Source organism: Chrysemys picta, chromosome 3 (genome assembly GCF_011386835.1).
Source record: "Chrysemys picta bellii isolate R12L10 chromosome 3, ASM1138683v2, whole genome shotgun sequence".
Lineage (NCBI taxonomy): Eukaryota > Metazoa > Chordata > Testudines > Emydidae > Chrysemys > Chrysemys picta.
In genome coordinates this window covers 170,327,350-170,350,548 of record NC_088793.1, presented here as the reverse complement: position 1 = coordinate 170,350,548, position 23,199 = coordinate 170,327,350, and the positions used below count along the sequence as shown (strand labels likewise).

The window sequence follows — 23,199 nt, the reverse complement described above, 5'->3', positions numbered from 1 at the left end:
CTTTCCTGAATTAGTTTCTATTTGAACTACAGCATCCAATCTTGATTTAAAAGTTTCCAGTGAGTGAGAATCCACCATACCCTTGGTAAATTCTTCCCATGGTTAATTACTCTCTCTGTTAAAAATGTGCCCCTTATTTCTTGATGATTCCCCATTTATAAGTACCCTTTGAGACCTATCCATTAGACAATTTATTCATTCAGTGGGTGCCATGCTGAATTTGTATTCTAGTATCCTAATCAAAATGTTGTTAATGAAGTCAAATGCCTTACAAAAGTCCAGGTATATTACATAAACACTATTACCTCTATCAATCAAACTGGTAAACTTATTTAAAAAAAATCAAGTTAGTTTGGCAGGACCTGTTTTCCATAAACCCATGTTCATTGACATCAATTATATGGACTTCCTTTAATTCTTTATTTAATCAAGTACCATATTAGCCATTCCATCATTTTACCTGGGACCGATGTCAGGCTGACAGGTCTATAACTAACCGTGTCATCCTGTTTATCTTTTTTAAAACCTGGCACAATATGAGCTTTCTTCCAGTCCTCTGGAACTTCCCCTTGTTCCAAAATGTATTGAAAATCAACATTAATTTGGGTTAGCTGACACAGGTTAAAACAGCAGTAAAGACAGCAATTTAAGCCAAGTTGCCATGTCTTCACTGCTATTTTAACCCAAGTTAAGAACACTTTGTGTGTGTGTGTGTGGTGTAGACATACCCTCAATCAACTAACAGCAGAGATAGAGTAAGAAAATACATTAAAATTTACACCACTACGGGATGCTTGCTATTATCCACAAAACCTATGCTGGAAGAGCTTACAGCTGAATTTCCTAACCTCTAGCACAGGGGTTCTCAAACTTTTGTAGTGGTGACCCCTTTCACACAGCAAGCCTCTGAGTGCGACCCCCCCCCCTTATAAATTAAAAACACTTTTTTTATATTTAACACTATTATAAATGCTGGAGGTGAAGTGGTGTTTGGGGTGGAGGCTGGGGTCACGACCCCCAGTTTGAGAACCCCTGCTCTAGTGTATGTCCCCCTGACAACACCAAACTCCTCCAAGGTGGAGGGAGAACCCCTAGTTCTGGTAAAACCTGTGGTGAAAAACCTGGGTTGTTTTCTGGTTATTTTTCCATGAAATAAAACCAATCCACAGTGGGTTTTTCCAGGTGATTTCAATTTTTGAACTTCTATTTCACTCTGAAGCACTATCTTAAGAGCATAGATTACAGATTTATGCAACCCTCACGCTTAAAAAATAAAAAAAGCCTCACTTCTTTAAATAAGTTATCTTCTGATGAAGCATGTAAGCAACACAGAAAAAAAAACAACCACAGTTCATGAACAGTAGATAGACTTCCCAAATTTCCTATAGCTTGCATTCTTGTTTCTTATTTTCCACCTCTGTAACTATTATTTACTCTTGCATTTTTAACATTGACTGTGCTCTTGAGACCAATGTCTGCCAGCTACTGTATGTAGTGCGCTCATTTTTCCTGTAATTTTAGTTTTTGCCTATTACAAATGTTTTGACCTCTGAGTTGATTAAGTTTCTTCCTCCTATCCTAAAATAGCGTAAATCTCCTGGATTGAAAATTATACTGGTCTGAGGTTCCAAATATGCTGTATCCGATCCTGGAATAGGACCAGAAAAGAACTGCTGCATCAGGGGAACAGCTTTAAGAGGCAATATCACAGCAACCATAATGGCTGCAAAAATTGTGCTTTGTATAATTGAAAAGTTACAAGTCACAGCTCCTAAATTGTGTAGAAACTTTTGTTTTCTGTTCCAGCAGCTCACAAGATACTGTACTTGAAATTTATATTATTCTGATTACCATTTTGCTTCTCACCCTGATTTTTTACATGACTTTAAGAGTTGATAACTTGAGAATAACTGCTACAGCGAGAACCCAATGCCTTATACTTTCTAAAAGCCTAAAACCCACTGTGATAATGGAAAGCATGGAAAATTCTCTCTTCGTTCAGAGGTTAAAGGGGAGATCAGCTTCTAAAATCAATGAAGTGTTGGAAAAATAAGATTCGCAATAAGAATTGGGTGAATTTAAGGCTAAATATCTTCTCAGGTACCCGGGCTAGGATCACTTCAACAGACCAGGATAGATGTCTCCAGAAAACTGGAGTGTGGGAGGGGGAAAACGTTTTCAAGAACTGAAGCTGCATCACAACACAAAAAGGAATAATGGTTATTTCTGCAGTTCAACACATCAGGAAAAAAAATGTATGAAAGATGTTGTATACACTGAAGAAGATAAGCTAGATTAGCTTAATTGTACGTATTGTATCTTTACATAAAAATATCAAGCTATATGTTATTTCTCTAGAACAGACAATAAAAGCTACACTGCATACAATAAAAAAAACCCAACAAACTAGCATTAATGCAAGATTAAAATTAAAAAATCAAGCACTGAAATGCCAGACTAAATCTGCCTCTGTGCTACTGCCTTAAAACATGGTGTCTCTATCGGGTTAACAATTAATACATATACTTTCTCTTGGTTCAAGGCTACTGACTTCAATCTCAGTTTTTGTTAACTGTGAAAGCCTGCTGTGAATTTATAGTTTTACCTCTAAGTTTCTATTACTGGTGTTGTTTTGACTATCAACTTTGGTACAATAAATTATTTTCCGCTGTATTTATCTTTGTACTCCTGGTAAAAATGGATATTTGTTCCCCAAATTGCTTTGTAGAACAAAAAGAAGAACAGGAGGACTTGTGGCACCTTAGAGACTAACAAATTTATTAGAGCATAAGCTTTCGTGGACTACAGTGGCTGTAGTCCACGAAAGCTTATGCTCTAATAAATTTGTTAGTCTCTAAGGTGCCACAAGTCCTCCTGTTCTTCTTTTTGCGGATACAGACTAACACGGCTGCTACTCTGAAACCTTTGTAGAACAAGTTTTCTATAAAACCATTTTGCTTAATCTACCAAATGCTTAATTGTGTACAAAGTCAACATGTTTATTTATCATCTTTTAACACACTAAGCTAGTTGGCTCAGTTAGGCAGCATGCAAATACATCTTTACTATGTGTTAGCTTTTCCAAGTACAAAGCAAACACAAGGGAGAAATTTAAATGGAATAACTGATCTAGTGATGTTAGTAAGCAATTAGTACAGACTAAAGGACAATGGTAAGCCATACCTGGAACTAAATATTTTAAAAAGTAAATATTTGAAATACCAAATATTGGTATTGGCACTTACAGCTATAGATGTAATACACATAACCAAAGCACTACTGAATAGAAAAAACACACCTCTAAATCTACCATTCATTTTATTTTAAATAAAACAGACGGTTCTATCATGAGATGATGTGGATATTTAGCTCAATCTCCTTGATCTGTGAGCTCAAATCCTGCTTAGCATCACAAATGAAATGTGTTTGGATGTCTCTATCTAGTCCCCATGTGCACACATTATATAACCAAGAAACAATTTAGCACACCTGGTGTAACTGCAGCTCACGAGAGGCCAAGCACTGGAACAGAGGCATTGCAGGTCAGACTGAAGTGCACTTGGAGAGTTGCATGGGGAAGCTTACAAAGCATCTTTTCACACTGTGGCTGTCTTAAACCAGGGTTACTAATTGTTCACCTTCATAAACACTAATGCACTCCTATCATTAAAAAGAAAAGAAGATTAGCTCCAGAATAGGGTTTGGGTTTTGGGGCCTGCCTGTTCTCTTGACCCCCCCCCCCCCCCAGCACTGTGTGTGTTTGTTTTTTTGATAGCGTTATAAAACAGGAATTGTTTTATTCAGGACTGAATTTAAACTTTAGAGTTACATTAAATGAAGTATTCCCTTAGCTCTTTTAATTTAGGTTAATTTTTTTATCTTAAAACCCAAATACTAAGGCTGTTCATGCAGTCAACTGTATAGGCATCAATGGGAGTTTTCCTTAAATTTGCGCTGCAACTATTATTCCAGCATTCTTTAGTCAGTTACTCAACCCTTCTGGCAATCAATCCTTACTCTGCTCTGGGTTACTCTTTCTTCTTTCATGACTAAATTCTTCATGTTGTGATGAATGGGAGAATGATTTTATTGGACTAAAGATCTTACAAATGTCCAGCACTGCCGGGGCTGGGGAGGATGTATCTCCCTCTCCCACCCCTTTTTTTTATTATTATTATTTGGCAGTGCAAAGTTCACATGCTGGATCTTTTGTCAGATGGGCCTTTCCACCACCCATTGACATTGTCTCACTGCAGGAAGCCATCCTCTTTCAATACGCTTCAGTTATACACTGCTACATTTCTCCTTTCACAGCTGAGATGAACCAAACTGCTCCAAACTAGACACATAGGTCTTGCAATTATCCAAGTTCAACTCACATTTATTTTCAGATGAAGTGCAGTTTAAAAAAAAAGATTTGGTAAAATAACTCCTTACACAGAATCCTAATTCGCCCCAATCCACTATGAAACATGGGACTACAAATGAGTATTGTGAGCTACTTACAATTTGTTTAGAACATTTGTTAACCAAAAAGGCAGAGTTCAGTATTGTTGGGACGATCCCCAAGGTGGTATCTGGTAAGCAGAGCCCCAAAAAATTAAGGAGATTAGTGTAAAAGTATCTCTAAACAAAATGGATCACAGAATTAACATAATTCCCTATTACAAAATACAGCCCTTTAGTGTCAATGATTTCTGTTCTTAGCCACTGTGCTAAGTGATGGGGGGGGGGAGGGGGAGATGACAGCTCCCTTTTATGGACACCGAGCCAGCCAGTTAACTATAAAGTCCCTCTTGGTGGCTGTTCTCTGCTTGCTTTACCTGTAAAGGGTTAACAAAGTCCCCCAGGTAAAGGAAAGGGAGTGGGCACTTGACCAAAAGAGCCAATGGGAAGGCTAAAACTTTTTAAAATGGGGAAAAAAACTTCCCCTTTGTCTCTGTTGTTGCTCTCCGGGAAAGAGGGGAACAGGGAGCAGTTATGCTATGAGAAGCTTTAAGCCAGGTATGATCATAGATCATACCTAGAACTACTTATTTGGAATCCCCAAATGTGTAAATAGATCAGAAATGTTTAGAAAGACGTGATTAGGTTTATTTCTGTTTATTTCTTATGGCTAGTGGACTCCTCTGTACTAATCCCAAATACTTTTGTTTGCTTTTAACCTTTCAGCTGAACCCCCAAGAAAGCTATTTTGGGTGCTTAATTTTTAAAAGTTGTTCTTTTAAAATCTAGCAAAAGCCTAAGTTCCAGATGTATTTTCTTTCTTTTTGTTTTTAATAAAATGTACCTTTTTAAGAACAGGATTGGGTTTTTGTGTCCTAAGAGGTTTGTGCATATGTTGCTTAATTATCTGGGGGCAACAGCTAGTTTTTTTTCTCAGCTCTTCCCTGGAGTGTGGTGGGGAAAGGGCTTGATGGTATCCCACAGGCAGGAATTCCCAAGTGCGCTTTCTTGGGTTCCCAGGGGTTTTGCATTTGGGTGGGGGCAGCATTTACCAAACCAACGTCAGAGAGAAACTGTAGCCTTGGGAGTTTAATACAAGCCTGGAGTTGCCAGTATTACTTTTTAGAATCCTTGCGAGCCCCCGACTTCTGCACTCAAAGTGCCAGAGTGGGGAATCAGCTTTGACAGCCACTGAAGCTAGGACTTCAAGGTGCATCATTACAATGTGTTAGCTAACGCATGCTAACTTTTTACAATTCTAGTGTAGACAAAGAAGCGTATACAGTGACACATGCTGAATTGGTAGAGTTCAAGGCTAGGCTTTCCCAAAGGCACATCTGCTCAGGACTTTTAGAACGTTAGATAGCATACTGTAACAACATGCCTTTAAATCCTAAGCGCCGAACAAGGATTGAGGCCTTGGAAAATGGAAACTGTGTTCATAGGGCTTTAGCTTCCTGCTGTGGCATTAGAATTAAAGGTATCTTGATCATGCTCAGTAGTGCTAGACCTGCTGAATTACAAAAAACATACTCTCCTTGCCTTAACACATTAAATATGAGTTTTGTTGGTTAAAGAAGAGACTTGCATTAGAAATACGTTGAGGGAAAATTCACACACACAAAAAGGCATTTCTTTTTGGTAAGGGCAAAATCCAAATGTCCCTACTCAGCCAAAATTCCCTTTGCACTTAATAAGAGCTATCTATGAGTAAGAACTGAATAAGTACATCAGCTTTTGAGCCAAAGGATATTTGTGCTAGAATAGGAACTCTCGTTCTCATCCCATCTCCAATCCTACTTCCAATAGATTCTGTACTGAAATCATAATCCTGTTTGTTACATCAATGTATTCAGCCAAATACGATGTCATATATTAAACATATACTTATTTTCTGTTTTGTCTCAGGCAGAATAACTTCACTGCAGCATCATGTAAAATGAGAAGATGAGCTAGGAAGAACTAAGCCTTTGTTTAAATACAAGTATCTAACAGTTAGTAAATGTTGTAATAAACAGTCTATGAAAAACAAAGTACAGGGGAAATGGATTTCTATAATATAGCGGATACAACTAACATTTCTCCAATATAAATTACCTTTTACAGGATCACAGGATCACTGCTATGTTTGGAAATTTAGAACATTAGATATATTGGACCAGATACTTAGTTGATGTAAATCAACATTGCTCCATTTATTTCAACTTTTAAAATCAAAATTATCACCGCACACTTTACACTGGTAGGCTGAAGTATACTATTGGGGGCTTTTTTTTTGGCTTTTTTCTTATTAAATAAAGTGCATGTTTGTTGGGGAGAGGAAGAGTATTATGAACTATAAATATCCATTTAATATAAACAGCCACGCAACACTGTATGCAAACTAATTTCACTTGTTCCTCAACAGCAAACAAAACATCTGATTATTTAGCTCCAAAATCAATGTTAATACGAAAGCCACCAAACACAGGACTTGTGCTCTGCCAAATGGTTATTTTTCATAGCAAGAGGGATATATACAGGGGAAAAACTTATAGCAGACTCAAAGCATGAACTAACACACCGATAGTCAACAACAATAGACATAAAGCAGAATTAAATTACCCTGACTAGCGAGGCAATCAAATCAACTTTTGAAATGCAAGACTTTGAGACATGAAGGTGGGGAACATTATCAAAACTAAACATTCTCATAGTCCTGAAATAAATTTTTTCTGAATTTTCTGAAAATTCTGTTTTTTGAATGGCTCTACATTTCACAAAATTTACCCCAAGAGAGCAAAAACACCCCTACTCCTCTAAGGAAAGAATAAAGTCAAAGAGTATGGGGTTGTCAAGAATCTTAATCCCCACTTGAAATCTCAATCAGAAGGACCTGGACAGAGATGTCCTCTCTGTGTTGCCTAGGCCCGTGGTCAGCTGCAGCCTAAAGGAGATGCAAGTGGATAAGGGTGCAGGTGACGCCAAGAGCTAAGATATTAAAATGAGAGCACTCTCAGTTTTTTGAAGGGGGTGGGGAGGATTGGGACATGTTACAGTGGGGGAATGTTCTTAGGAAGAGTGCCAGTTTTGACATTTGGAAAACAAAGCCCCTCTGACAGAAATCTTTCAACTTAAGGTCGTTCAGCAGCTGCTCAAATTGGTGTGTTTTGTGTATGCATGTACACGTAGGGGAGAAATGATACATGTAAGTGATGGAAATAATAGGCACTTTTTCCACTGCTATAGAAAATGCCCTAGTTTCCTGGCCCAAATGCTATGGCTTGTGCAATATGTGGTGAAGAAACTATGGCAGAGCTTATCAAAATAAGCAGAAGAGTATTACAAAACACCGATAAAAATAGCGTGGGAAAGAAGTTAAAAGTTAAACCTACCTGTCATTCCCCAAAAGTTGCACATACTTGTAATATACATTTGTCACCCTAAGAGCCCTTCAATGCCAACTTGTAAAAGGGGTTTCAAGAATATACTCATCTCGGTATCTACATTCTGGTTCACCAAAGAGTATCATGTAAGGCAGTGGTCTCCAACACGGTGCCCGCCTACCCCATGGTGCCTGCCGGGGCATCTATGTGCGCCCGCCTACTGTAGGGTGACCAGACGTCCCGATTTTATCGGGACTGTCCCAATTTTATCGGGACTGTCCCAATATTTGCTTGTTTGTCCCGCGTCCCGACCGATGTGCGGTCGGGACACTGGACAAACAAGCAATTTTGCCCTCCCTGGAGGGCTCTCGCACCCCCCCCCACCCCTGACTCCACCCTCTCCTTCCCCCATTGGCTCCCTCCCCAAATCCCCGCCCTGGCCCCGTCTCTTACCCAAGCACGTGGCATTCCTCCTCCCTCCCAGGCTTGTTGCTGTAATGGCGGCAAACCTGGAGGAAGGGGGTGGTGGCTGGCTTCCAGTTTCTGGAGCTGGTGAGTAGGGGCACCGAGTGGGCAGGGGGGCTGGCAAGGGGGCTGCTCCCCCAGGAGGGCGACAGGGGGGCTCCGGACCCCGGCAGGGGAGAGCGGCTCAGGGCCACACGAGTGGCCATGTAAAGTTTATCGGCTCGGGGTGGACCACGGCCGGCTCCTCGCCCCTGTAGGGGGGTAGCGTCCACCCCTCCCCCCTCATCCTGGCTCCTCAGCTGAGCCCCTCCGTCTCCCTCCTGGGGGAGCAGCTCCCTTGCCAGCCCCCCTTGCCCACCCGGTGCCCCTACTCACCAGCTCCAGGAAGTGGAAGCCGGCCACCACCCCCTCCCTCCAGGCTTGTGCCGGCATTCCAGCTGCAAGCCTGGAGGGAGGAGGAATGCCGCTCAGCTGAGGAGCCAGGACGAGGGGGGAGGGGGGACTTGGCTCCTTACCTGGCCTGCGGTGGCCGGCGAAACATGCTGGCGCGGGGCGGGGACGCTACCCCCCTACAGGGCAGGGCGAGGAGCCGGCCGGGGTCCCCCGCACCCAGCCGATAAATTTGACATGGCCACTCACGCGGCCCTGAGCTGCTCTCCCCCGCCGCTGCTGGGGTCCGGAGCCCTGTGCCTCTAGCTCCAGCAGCTCCTTCCCCACGGGACATGCCGCATGTGCCCGGGCCCCTGAAGGGGGGCGAGGCCGCACCTGCAAAACAGGTGCAGGTACCGGTTCAGGCACTTGCAAAATGGCTTTTTTTTTTGTGCCCCCCCGCCCCACGCGTCCCGATATTTCCTGTCAGTGATCTGGTCACCCTAGCCTACTGACAAGGGAGCGCCCCGCCGCCAAGGAGTGCGGCCGCCGAACAATCAGCCGCCGAAATGCAGGCGGCATTTCGGCGGCGATGCCTCATGATGACGCGGCTTCTTGGCAGCATTTCGGCGGCAATGCTTCTTCTCGGCGGCATTACGGCGGCTGCTTGTCCGGCAGCTGCACTCTTCGGCTAGTCGTCAAGCGCCCGCCACGCTGAAAAGGTTGGGGACCACTGATGTAAGGTCTTAAATGAAAGCCACGATCACACCGATTATTTATATCATTGTGAAATTTATGTACAGGTACTATATAAAAATTATGTATGTATGCTTAGAATATGTTCCTAAAGTCTGCATTAAGGTGGAGATAAACAGGTTTCTGCCAGACAAAGGTGCTTATTCATCTGTCTCTGTCAGTCCACATATTAATTAAGCATTGTAAGTTAATACATTGGGGAGTCATTTACATACAAAGTAAGCAGGAAACCGCACACTGGAGAATAAATTACGGGGTGGCTTATGACTCAAGGTACAAACAATGAACTTTGGGAATATAAGTAGAACGAAAGGAAGACGCCCCTTTATCTTGCACCTAGGAAGTAATCAGGCAGTGCGATTACATTAATGAAAAACAGGCTCTCAATCCAGCTGGTTGAAATGCTGCAAAGAACATTTGGGTGAGATAAAGTTATTTAGACTGAAGGTTAGCCTGTTAAGTTTAGTTTCTAGGAATCATGTTATGATTTTGTTTTATATGTAACCCTTCTGTTTACACTGTCCTTACTCACTATGTCTTAAATCTTTGATAATAATCACAGCTTTAACTACAAATATTTCTCAGTGGTGTGGTATTACAGAAGGAACTGATCCTGAGTTGAATCAAAAAGTTGGTGTGTACACTGTCCCCTCGGAGATAGTAAACCTAATATTTCTGAGAGTATTCAATGGATAAAGGGCTAGACGCTACATGAGAAGCTTCAAAGGGCTCAAGAACTGGGGTTCACCTATTGTAGAACCTGCAAGGCACAGTAAGGGCTAGCCTACCTCAGAGGAGATTGGGTGACTAACAGGTTATGGTGTCAGGGAACTGACACCCAGTTAGTCACAAACAATTCTCTCTCTTGCTGGAGGCAGGGAGATAACAAGGTGATAGTCCTGGGCAACTAGAGAACCATCACAATAATAGAAAAGTCTTTGCAAACCAAAGTCATCTTCATTGTTAACGCACATTGTGCACAAATACACATTAATTCAGTCAGAGAGCTAGGATTGAGATATCAAAAGTTTACATCTGCCGCTCATCATGCAGAAAGATAGTAATACCCCCAACACTTTTCTGCAAACTGACAGGATTACAAAAATATAGAATATGCATGGGCAAGCTACTTAAAATTGGAGATGCCGTCACCAGTCAAACAACTTGTTACTTTCCGTGGCTTTGGTAGTTTTAAGTGCTTCCATGTTTGCTGATCAAGTGCAATTTATGGCAGTTAATCAAGATCTGTTTTAATTCTAAAACAACAAAGGACATGTCTCAGCTAAATGGCTTTAGATACCTGATTAAAAACATATGATCCAGGGTACTAAATATAATGTAATCACATAAAATTCCAATGGCATTGTTTATTAATAGAATTTATATGTCCAAAAAAACATACAGCACAGCACTTTAGAATATTTATTGCCTTTATGGCACATGAAAACCGTAGAGATCGGAAATATTTAATTGTATTGTTGTCCCCCAGTGTGCGCCTTTCTTATTCATTTACGTTATTAATGTTCTCCCCCATTTGGCTAATCAGATTACAATATACCAGATTGCCATGCTATATTAAAGGTGGTAGAAGCAAGACACACCATTTCCTAACCTAGCTAGAACACATTTCAGAGTATTCGCTGAACAATTTATTAATATCAAAAAGAGAGTAGTGTGAAGAATAAATCAGGTACTATGATTTGTTACATTATTTTAGAACTTCATCCTGGAAAAATTAAACAAATGAATAATTTGTAGCCAATAGGTCTACCTCCATAAGTAACTTTACTCTGTTGCATAAAGGGCTGGCAGAATCAGAAAATTCAACCATTGATTATCTTTTTTCAGAAGTTTCTAATTAACATTCAAATATTTTCATTATGAGGGCATAAAGAGACTACTGAGAATCAAGGGTTGTTGTTTTTTCTTAGTGTTTGAACCAAATTTTTAATTAAAAGGCAGAACTTTTCTGTCATAGAACTTAATTAGTTCACAATTTTTTAACATTTAACAACATACTTATGGGAAACTAAATCAACTTAGAACAATTCCAGCTTTTCAAGCCATGCAAGTACCTTATCTCTCAACACACTGTTCAGTCACTGTAATTGCCTGTGGCAGCTCAGAATATAAAGAAGGGAATCTACTTATTATATTTGCATAGCATAAAAAAGGTATACTTAAAAAAGCAAGCTAATAAAGGAAGATCTTTTATGTAACAAAAAAAATATTTCAAGGTTAAGCCAGCAAATTATTCTTCTGGATAGCAGTCACCAGGGGTGATTCCAGTTTTCAATAATATTTGGTATTTCTTCAACTAATCTTTATTTTTATATAATTCCACCCTCCATGTTGTTGTAATTTATTAAAATGCACAGATATCATTTTAAAAAACAGTCTCCAATATCTCTGCCTCTTCCTAAGCTCCATCTTCAACTCCCTTTGGGTAAAAGTACTACAGTAATTCTATGTTTAAAGTTTTACCCTAAAACATTAATGCTGTCATTTCTATTATTTACGTGTACAACATTTTCCATATGAAATATATTGTTTGTCACAGCATGCTTGGAAGTACATGTTATGTTATAGGTCCAACAGCACCCTCCATTATAAACCCCCTGTTTTAGTTCCTCATAACTCTGGTAAATTACTTCCATATGGGCCAGAACTCTTCAGAACATAGTTTGCTCTGTAGATTTCTCTGAGATTTTTGGAACAAGCCAAGTCTGAAGAAAACTGATCCAATAGTTATGATTTATAAAGTTCTGAACACTGTACTTTCAGTAAACACAATAGGGCTTCCTGTTAAAGCGCATGCAGATACAAAAATGTAGGTGTAATAGCGAGTGTGTGGGTGTATGTGCACATAACAAAGCTGACTTTGTTGTCAGCTTCTGGGTGTGATGTTGTGCAGTATATGATTTTATAAAAATATGATAATAAGTGAATATAATGTAACTGGGATATGCTTCATGCAAAAGGTCTCTTGTAAGGTATCATTACAAAGCTTATAATCTAGTGAGTGTGATCGTCCTATTTGTATAAATGTAGCACTCTTGTATCTAAAACTAGAAATATAAAATATAGCTCTGAGGGCCTATTGCAATTATTCAAAGTGTGGGCCATTAATGGTGGTTTGGAATCTTGAGGACTCCCATTAACCAGGACCACTGTCTGCAGATGGCTGTGTTTTACTTGTGAGTCTTCCTGTATACGTGTGTGCTGGCAAGTGGGTAATGAAGTCTTGCAGCGACATGTGATCACGTCACCTGAACTGGAATCCATCTTTAACCCGGTGCTTTTCCAGTGAGGGGGGTGGAAACCCAGAGGGACAAAGGGTTCCCATCTTATGCAAAAGATATATAAAGGGCTGGAAGAGAACAAAGGGAGAGAGGAGAGCCATCATGAAGAATCCCCTAGCTACCACCTGAGCAGGAACAAGAGCTGTACCAGGAGAAAGAATTGTGCCCAGGCCTGGAAGGTGTCCAGTCTGAGGAAAAAACTTACTGAAGCATCTCTAAGGGTGAGATTATCTGTATTTAGTTTGCTTAGACATAGATTTGCACATTTTATTTTATTTTGCTTGGTAACTTTGTTCTGTCTGTTACTGCTTGGAACCACTTAAATCCTACTTTCTGTATTTAATAAAATCACTTTTTCCTTATTAATTAACTCAGAGTATGTATTAATACCTGGGGGAGCAAACAACTGTGCATATCTCTCTATCAGTGTTATAGAGGGCGAACAATCTATGAGTTTATCCTGCATAAGCTTTATACAGGGTAAAACAGATTTATTTGGGTTTAGACCCCATTGGGAGTTGGGCATCTGAGTGCTAAAGACAGGAACACTTCTGTGAGCTGTTTTCAGGTAAACCTGCAGCTTTGGGGCAAGTAATTCAGACCCTGGGTCCGTGTTGGAGCAGACAGGAGTGTCTGGCTCAGCAAGACCGGGTGCTAGACTCCTGAGCTGGCAGGGAAAACAGGGATAGAAGTAGTCTTGGCACATTAGGTGGCAGCTCCCAAGGGGGGGGTTCTGTGATCCAACCCGTCACACTGGGTTTTCCACTGCTTGAGCTAAAAAGGCTTTGAACACTTAGGGGGAATGAATACTTTAGCATAGGGTGACTAGAGAGCAAGTGTGAAAAATCGGGACGGGGGTGGGGGGAGTAACAGGCACCCATAGAAGACAGAGCCTCAAATATCGGGACTGTCCCTATAAAATCGGGACATCTAGTCACCCTACTTTAGGATGATCTAAACTTGCAAATATTTTAAGCATCTAAATCCTACAGATATTTTAGCTACGAGACAACAGTTTCCCTGGAGAACGAGAGGTGTTATTAGTGGCTGTGGTGGCAGTGTATTCCTGAAAGCTTAAACTAGAGAAATGAGCACAGGACTGCCAATCAGAAATTTCCAGATGGCACTTCACTGGTAGTAGATCAGCTGAAATTGTGAGAAATTTTAAGAAAAAAATCAGTATATACAGGATCTTGAAGGGACAAACAGGTTTATCTAAGTCCTGAGACAAATTCTTTAGGGTAACTGTCCACTAGGTAAAATTTCTTAGGCCTAAAACCATCTGGACAGCTTTATGAGGACTCACATTTCAGATGGTAATAAGGCAATGAAATTGCAAGAAAGTCACAGAATATTAAGCTAAAGCTCTTGTTATGGCTCTCAAACCAAATATAAAATCAAAATATTTCCTGGCCCTAATCCTGCAAAGACTCATGCCCATGCTTAACTTTAAACTCAATGTTTAACCCTACTGAAATCAATGATACTCCTCACAGCATGTAAAATTAAGCATGTCTGCAGTTTTGGGGCCAAATTTGCATTTTACTTGACAAACCTCTGAAAACAGACTATTGGCAAGAACTGTTGAGTGACAGATAAAGAAGATCATAGTATTAAGGCTGTTAAGATCTCTGGCTATGCTCTCAGAAGAAAATCTAGGAACACTCCAAAAGGTTATGATGTAAACAGAATAGGATGACCATGAGCATGAGGAAGTACCGACCATTCTTAGTTCCAATTTTCCATACTAGTAAATTTATTTCCCCTTAATTCTATTCTTGGCTGCCTTCCTAGTTGCATTTCTGAAATAGCACTGTACAGTAGGTTCTGTACTTCAGAAACAAATTTTATTTAGTTGTATATTTCCACATGTATGACATAAAACAATGTTTCTTCAGAGGCAACAAGATCATTTGTCTCTTTAATCACGTTTATTTGTAACTTCAATTAAAGTGAATATCATAGAAGAAAAATGTTCTAAGAATCATTTACTTTACTTACATTTATTGTAATTTTAAAAACCAAGTATCAGAGCGCTCGCTGTCCTCTTTACAGAGATGGTATTTCTAATCACTAACATGAAAAGCTCATCTACATTTTAGAGAGCCAGAGACACCTAACACTTACTCAGCTAAGACATGTGAAACAACTTGTTGATTAATTCAATGCTTCAAAATCATTTAGACAGATTTACAAGGGCTTGAAAGCAATGATGTTCTAAACCAAAGATGTCATGTGCAGTACTGTATATGATTTTTATGAATAATCAAAGACCAGTATTCTTCTAGCCCAGGAATGAAATAAAACCAGAGTAGATTTCTCTACTGCAGCAATGAGTTTTCCAGCTATTCTGATTTTAAAATTGTCTGGAGGAAAGCTAGATCCTGCACCACTATTGTCACTGAGAAATAGAAAAATACAGTATTAAAAAATACAATTTTTCTTACATTGCAGAAACATGATCATAGTACCTGTTTCATTTTAAAGGGACTTAACACTTCAGTATTAGAAAACAAAATAATTTAAAAAAATAGGGTGTACTGGAACTATTCAGACTGCTGACAACACAGAAAACAATTAATGCCATTCCTCAGAAAGACAGACTACTCTAGCCTCCAACGTAGCTCATCATTAAGGTTAAGAAGATAGGGTAAAGATTGGTTGTCTGTGACAGTCATTCTCTTCTGGCATTTTCCAAGATATAAACTCATTAGAAATGAAACACTGAGCAATAACAATTAGTTCACTTTATTTAACAATTAATTTTTTAAAGGCAACACTGAATTTAAGGAAAATATAACACTTAGCTTTCTACGCACTGAACATAAATAACTGGGATCAAAACCAGGACTAGTCATTTGTCAAGTTTGGGTTTGTTTTTCCATATGTACACACTATGGCATTCAATGCAGTAAATTACAGTTAGAGTTAAGGTTACAAAACAATTACCATTGAAACCTTGTTTTCTGATACTAGTAATGTCATAAAATATTTTTTACCTTTTCATCTGACATTTTTCATGCTTGTTCTCTCTCTTTAAAAAAAAAAAAAAGTTGAGTAAAAAACCTCCGAGCTTAAGCAAAGAAACATATGCTCCACCTATTAACCAGTCTCAATCTTCTTATTTAAAAAAAAAAAAGAATCTTTAAACTTGAAATTTGCCATGTGCACAGTTGTTATTGGGTAGTACGTGCTTTTATAAGTTTAAAAATACTTCGTAAAAACAAGACTGAAGATGTCTCCCAGTACACCAGCAGTAGAAAAGTCCATTACATCTTACATTGCAACGCTAATACTGCATGCATTGAACATGGCTGCACAGCAGTTTAGCTGCATAGTGGATTACTTGGTCTCTTGAAACAGATGAAGACAACCTTGCAAGCCACAAAAGCTTTGGAAAATCCAGGAATTGGTAAAACTGATCTACTTCTTCCTACCCAAAAGCCCCAGGGCATAGAGGCATGTGCATTGGGCTGGCAGACTGGAGGTCCCAAGCTCTCTTTGCACTGCAGACAGTAATGGTCCTTAATATTACTTTGCAAATATGGTCACTATGGATAAACTAAGGCACCGAGAGTGATATCCCAGCCCCATTTAAAGTATCGCCAAAACTCCCATTGACTTCAGTAGGGCCAGGATTTCACCCAGAGTTCAAGTGATTTGCCTAGCAGGGAAGTGTGGCCTAATCCAGTGGTTCCCAAACTTTAACAGCCCGTGAACCCCTTTCACTAAATTGTGACATCTCGTGAACCCCCTCCTAAAAATGAATATTTCCAGGGATTTAAGTTTAAATTTCCTCAGTGTGATGGATTCGCTTGCCTTGCTCTGCATAGCTCTTGGAAGTCTGGAACCACTGTAGAAAGATAAAGTCTCAGGTCTGGTTCCACATCAAGTCTGTTTCTGTATTTGGTTTTCAGATGTGCATACGAGGAAAATGCTTTCTCGCATAAGTATGTTGTTGAAAATGGTAACAAAACTGCAGCAGCTTTTTCTGCCAGAAAGGGATACTCGTTTCTTAAACTCAGCCAAAAGTTGATCAATAATAGATTTCTGAAACTCCTTTTCAGTTCATAATCACAGGAGATCTCAATCAATTTCTCTTTTTCCTTGGTGTTTAATATCTGTGTTGAGAAAGTGGTATCATCAAAAGGGTTGTGAATTCAATCATTATCGCCTGACATAGCTGGAAAGTATTCCCTGAAAGTTGTGCAAAGTCCTTTTAGGTGTGTAATTATATTGGTTTTAGTGCACTGATCCCACTGAAGTTTATGTTCTGCCAGGAAGTCATGAAGATTACTGAAACACTCAGCTTGATTGTTTTCCAAACAACTTCCCCAGAACTGCAACTTCTTTATCAGGGATTCAACTCGCTCTTGCACATTGAAAACTGTTATATTGAGGTCTTGAAGAGATAAATTTAGGTCATTAATTCTTGAGAAAATATCTGCTAAATAAGCTAGGCTCTGGACACAGACATTATTTTCCATACAGCTGGCAAGGTGGAAAGGGTGGCTGTTGAAAAAAACCTAGGATTTCTCTTCTAACCTCAAACAAGCGCACAAGGATTTTACCCCTTGAAAGCCATCTAACTTCAGTATGGGTCAACACATGTATACTACCTATTTCTTCACAAAGTACGTGAAATATTCTGGAATTTGTTGGCCATGATTTTATGAAATTCACCATTTTCACTGCATTGTCCAGCACTTCCTTCAGTCCCTCTGGCATGCATTTTGTTGCAAGGGCTTGTCTATGGATGCTGCAATGAGTCCAAGAGACTTTTGATGCAACCTTTTTTGTTCGAGCTACAAATCCAGTATACTTCCCCATCATTGATGTGGCCCCATCAGTGCAAATGCCTAGGCAATGAGACCAATCTATTTCCTTTTCTTGAAAATATGCATTAGTCAGATTGAAGATATCTTCTCCAGTTGTACGTTCTTCCAATGGTCGGCAAAACAACAAGGCTTCTTCAACCATACCTTCATTCACATAACGTACAAACAGTAGCAAAATAGCTAGATTAGCTACATCAATTGATTCATCCAACTGTATAGCATAATATGGACTATTTTTCACCCTATGTACAGTTGTGGTCTCTACATTATTTGACATGTAATTAATTCTTCGTGACAACGTATTATTGGACAAAGGTACCATGTCAATCCTTTTTGCAGCCTTTTCTCCGAGCATGCAATGAACTACGTCTTTTATACATGGACCAATCAAGCTCTCTGCTATGGTATGGGCTTCTGATGCTTTTGCTACTCGGTAGCTCACGTGGTATGACACTTTAAGTGCATTTTCATGATCAGTACTTGCTTTGGATATAAAACTGGTAATGTCAATTTTCTTCTCAGCTAATTTTTGCTTGAAAAAAATCAACAGGCTTGTCGAGTTGTGCAGGATGCCTAGTTTCTAAATGGCGCCGAAGTAGAGAAGGTTTGAGGCTGCTGTTTGCTAGAACATCACCACAAATCACACACAGTGGTTTTGGATGTTCTTGATCACCAATGCATGTAAAGCCATATTTTATATAATCATCGTCATATTTTCTTTTCTTTGTGAGTGACTTTCCAGGACCATCATGGTCATTAGACTTAGATTTTCCACAGTGTGGACTTGAGGAAACACTAGCTGATTCCAGCATCTTTACACTTTCCTTTTTCAGCCACTTATCCATTGAACTTGTGTACAAAAGTTCTAATAAAAATAACAGAGCGAGACTGCTAACAACCAACAAACTAGAAACTGAGAAGATTCACTCACTGAAGCAAATCAGCACTCCAGAGAGAAGGACAATTACTGAGGCTGGGTCTACACTACCCGCCTGAATCGGCGGGTAGAAATCGACCTCTCGGGGATCAATTTATCGCGTCCCAACAGGACGCGAGAATTGATCCCCAAATCGACGCTCTTACTCCACCAGCGGAGGTGGGAGTAAGTGCCGTCGACGGGAAGCTGCAGAGGTCGATTTTGCTGCCGTCCCTACAGCGGGGTAAGTCGGCTGTGATACGTTGAATAGCGTAGCTGAATTTGCGTATCTTAAATCGACCCCCCCCCCTGTAGTGAAGATGTAGCCTTAGACACCTTAACACTCCTACATTGGCTACAACGTGCTTCTGGCTGGTTTGGCTCGCAAACAGCTTTTCTTCCGCCGAGGAAGGTGGGACAGGAAACTGAGCTGCCACCTGCACCCCGCATGGAGTGCTGGGGTTCGGGGCTGCTGGCTCCCCCGCTGACAGGGGAGGGCTGGGGCTGCTGGCTCAAACTGCCTGGCCCCGCTCTCCCCGAGGCTCAGGCTGCTGGCTCCACCGCTGATGGGGAGGGCTCAGGCTGCCGGCTCAAACTGCCCGCTCTCCACGAGGCTCGGACTGCCGGCTCCCTGGCTGACAGGGGAGGGGCTCGGGTTGCCAGCTCAAACTGCCCAGCCCCGCTCTCCCTGGGGCTCGGGCTGTCTGCCCTGCAACTGGGTCCCAGCAGAGTCCTCTGGCCCCCATTAATGAAATTTTTCTTGCGAACCCCCTGAAACGTTCTGCGAACCCCCAGGGGTTTGCGAACCCCACTTTGGGAACCACTGGCCTAATCTAATGGATAACAATAGCAGCTATAGCCAATCCCTCAGTTGCTTCCCCTCCTTCATTAAATAAGTGTCTCCCCAGCACCCACACCTCCTTAGTCCTCTCAACCACTTGTCCCCGAGATAAGCTGTTGAATAAACTTTTTAAGAAATGCACGTTTAACTAAGATTGCAAAAAAAAAAAAAAATACTGCATTTTTGGAGAAATGCAGTCGTAGTTCGAGAATTGCATCATAATGAATACACACAAGAATTGTATATTCAGTCTTGCTTTTAGCGTGTCCTGACTTTGGAAAGCTTAACTGAGAAACCACAGCATTGCATGAAGAAGGGTTTTTTGGGTTGGGTTGGGTTGGGTTGTGTTTTTTCATTCCTTTGTTGTTTGTTTAGCATTGTGTTGGGGGGGGGGGGAGGGGGAGTTCCATTTAGTATATATTAAGCAACCGAGCTAAATTCCTTTATTGTCTAGTGTTTATAAAAATTATTCTAAAAAGTTGGTTTTTAAGAAATAGTTCTAAAGAAATTCAATTCAAAAAAATAAATTACAACTCACATTCTTCCATCTGGAACTATTCAAAAGCATGTGCAGTCATATTTTTGAGGAGAAGAATTCTGTAACCTAATACTTGTTCGCCATTCTCATCTTTAGCTGCTCCATAATACACTAGATATAGGATACAGAGACAGCAATCAGGTCTTGTAAACCAAGTATTAGTTCAGAGGCATTAAAATAATTAGTTAATTTGAGTCTATTACACTAAATCCAAGTGTATACTTAGTCACTTAATCACATACCAAAAGAGAATACAGTAGGTAACTTATTCTCAGTTTAGTACATAGCTATGGTAAAACTAGTTAATTCAAACAGAAACCACACATCAGACGGTAAAATGTAGCTGCTGTAAAAACGAACACACACAATAATGACAATCAGTGGGGATAACTGCATAAGTGAGCATTGTGACTAATGATGAATATGTTCTTACTTTGTACCAAACACTAATAAATATGTATGTTATTTACATACAGTTTCTGGTGATTGTAAGGAGGAATTTGATAGAGATTGCCACTAAAAAGTAGTAGCTCTATAAACTTGAGAACTGACATACATTTTTTTTCTCTGGACGAGAAAATCCACTATCAGAGATAACAGCGCCTTTTTATTTGGGCGCTGCAGGAAATAGGGGATAGAAACTGGGAGGCAGGAAATGGAGAAGTTCACTAGCTCATGATCTGCCGTGCTATTACGTTAACCTGAAGAATAAATTAACAATTAATTTTTATTTCTCACCAGTCATCTGCCCAAAAATCTCCAGTTCCAAGATTATCAGTGGTGGGTAACTTAGGCGCACACACAATTCCTTCACATTGAGGTGGAGACCAGAACCAACCCCATAGCATTATCTCCAGCAGCTGATGTTTTCACCTTCAAAACTATTTTTTGATCTTGCCAGGAAGCAAGATAAGGCTACACATGAAGAAAATCACACACGCCCACTATTAAAGGTAGGAAGTCCCAGCCCTCTGTTTTGGAAGCCTGTATTAGACAATGGAATACAGCTTGAAATCTCCTCTCTTCCTCTTAGCACGGGAGTTCTATGGGACAGGAGAGGCTAGCCACCATCTGTACTCCCGTTGATTTTGGATTACTTTTCATGGTCAGCCAAAGGGTCAGATCTTCTGCCTCGCTGGGATTAGATGACACACTTGTCTCCCCCGACACCATCCTGCAGAACTCATAACAATGAACCACTTAAATTACAGAAGTCAGTGAAATGCAACCAGCGGGGCTTGTACCTGCACCTCTCATGACAAGTAGAGCTGCAGACTAACAGACTGTCAAATCTCAGAACTTCTCAGAAAGACAGGAAGCCTTCCTTAAGGAAAAGGCTAGCCTGACTCTGGACAAGAAAAAAAAGTCGGTCCCATAGGGAAACTGATCCGGCCACACTATCCTGGCTCATTAAATTTATCTAGCTTCTGTAGAAACTTAATCCCATGTCAAGTTCCCAGGAAAACAACTACACCATCCCCGTAATCCTAAACTGTCTTAATAAATGCCTTAAGCATAAGCAATATTTTTTCTCCCCCTAAACATAATGTTTATTACAGCCAGGGGGTTTAGTGAGTCTACAAGCCCTACCTTGTAAAAAGTCATCTTGTTTCTTATGCTAATAGAATCATGTTTAGGCATTCTCTTCTTGTGTTCTCCTGAAGGTTGTCTTTTTCACTGCACTCAGACTCAGCTCTTGCCAACAGCCTAAAATAGCAATGAATATGTCCACCTCACAGTGGATTTCCAAACTGCCTTGCATTTAATCTAAACTTAATTGTAGCTTTCATAAAAACCTTTGGACAGTGTGCAGCTTGCCTTGGGCCCAGCAAGACAAGGTCCAGCCAAGGTTTACTTATTCAGGTTCCAGAAAATGAGGCTCCTGAAAGAAGTGAAGCAAGACTACTAAGAGAAGCATTTGCTTTGAGGACACACACATTTGGTCTGAAGAGAGAAGGTAGCTCCAAACCTAGAGCCATACCTATGCTACAGGCTCTTGAGCACCAGTAGACACTTCCTATACCACTTCTACATCGGAGGTTAAGTCGGCTTAACTACAGCACTCAGGGGTGTGAATTTTTCCACACGCCAGAGCAATGTAGCTCGATCAATCTAAAGTTTAAATGTAAACCAGGCCTGGATCTAACAGGGATGTACAGATGATGTTAAATCGTCCCTCTCCACAGCACCCTGCTAGGGGAAAGTGTTCAGCTGACCAAGACAGGTTATCACCTAGGCTGGCTATTAACAGTCTTTATTAGGGTCTGAAGTAAGTGTTATTGTATCACAAACTGCAATGCACTGAGCCACAAAATACTAGGCTCTTTTATCAATATTTATTTCTTACACACACAAAATACAGTATTTTTTCATTAAAAACTATAGTCTTTCAAATTTTGATCTGGATAAAATTTTTAGATAATAGGGACAGTGGTAGAGTGCTAAAAACTTTGAAATATTGCTACAAAACAAATGGATTAGAGCTGCTTAGTATGCAGCTCCTCTCTCTGAGTTGCTGCCAATGGAGCAATAAAGACAAATGTATAATTACTAGGGCTGTCGATTAATCATACTTAACTCATGCAATTAAATCAAAAAAATTCATCACCATTAATCACAGTTTTAATCACACTATTAATCAATAGAATACCAATTGAAATTTATTAAATATTTTTGGATGTTTTCTACATTTTCAAATATATTGATGTCAATTACAACACAAAAGACAAAGTGTACACTGCTCACTTTATATTTTTTTTATTACAAATATTTGCACTGTAAAAATGATAAACAAAAGAAATAGTATTTTGCAGTTCACCTCATACAAGTATTGTAGTGCAATCTCTTTATTGTGAAAATGCAACGTACAAATGTAGATTTTTTTGTGTTACATAATTGCACTCAAAACCAAAACAACGCAAAACTTTAGAGCCTACAAGTCCATTCAGTCCTACTTCTTGTTCAGCCAATCACTAAGACAAACAAGTTTGTTTACATTTACAGGAGATAATGCTACCCACTTCTTATTTACAATGTCACCACAAAGTGAGAACAGGCATTCACATGGGACTTTTGTAGCTGGCATTGAAAGGTATTTACGAGCCAGATATGCTAAACATTGTTATGCCCCATCATGCTTTGGTCATCATTCCAGAGAACATGCTTCCATGCTGATGACACTCATTAAAAAAATAATGCGTTAATTAAATTTGTGACTGAACTCCTTGGGGGAGAATTGTATATCTCCAGCTCTGTTTTACACGCATTCTGCCATATATTTCATGTTAAAGTAGTCTCAGATGATGACTCAGCACATGTTCATTTTAAGAACACTTTCGCTGCAGATGTGACAAAACACAAAGA

The 23,199-nt window shown here is 40.1% G+C and overlaps 1 protein-coding gene across 3 annotated transcripts in view; it reads right to left on the bottom strand.

Annotated features, from left to right (window-relative positions):
• EML4 (EMAP like 4) overlaps nucleotides 1–23,199 on the bottom strand; it is a 258,663-nt gene that overhangs the window by 203,252 nt on the left and 32,212 nt on the right. Inside the window, exon 2 of one of the 3 annotated variants that reach the window (XM_065589536.1) lies at nucleotides 19,837–19,947. The exons of the other annotated variants lie outside the window; for them this stretch is intronic. Coding sequence (XP_065445608.1) covers nucleotides 19,837–19,846 — 10 coding nt within the window. The 5' untranslated portion in view covers nucleotides 19,847–19,947. The remainder of the gene's footprint in view (nucleotides 1–19,836; nucleotides 19,948–23,199) is intronic. 3 annotated transcript variants of the gene reach the window in all.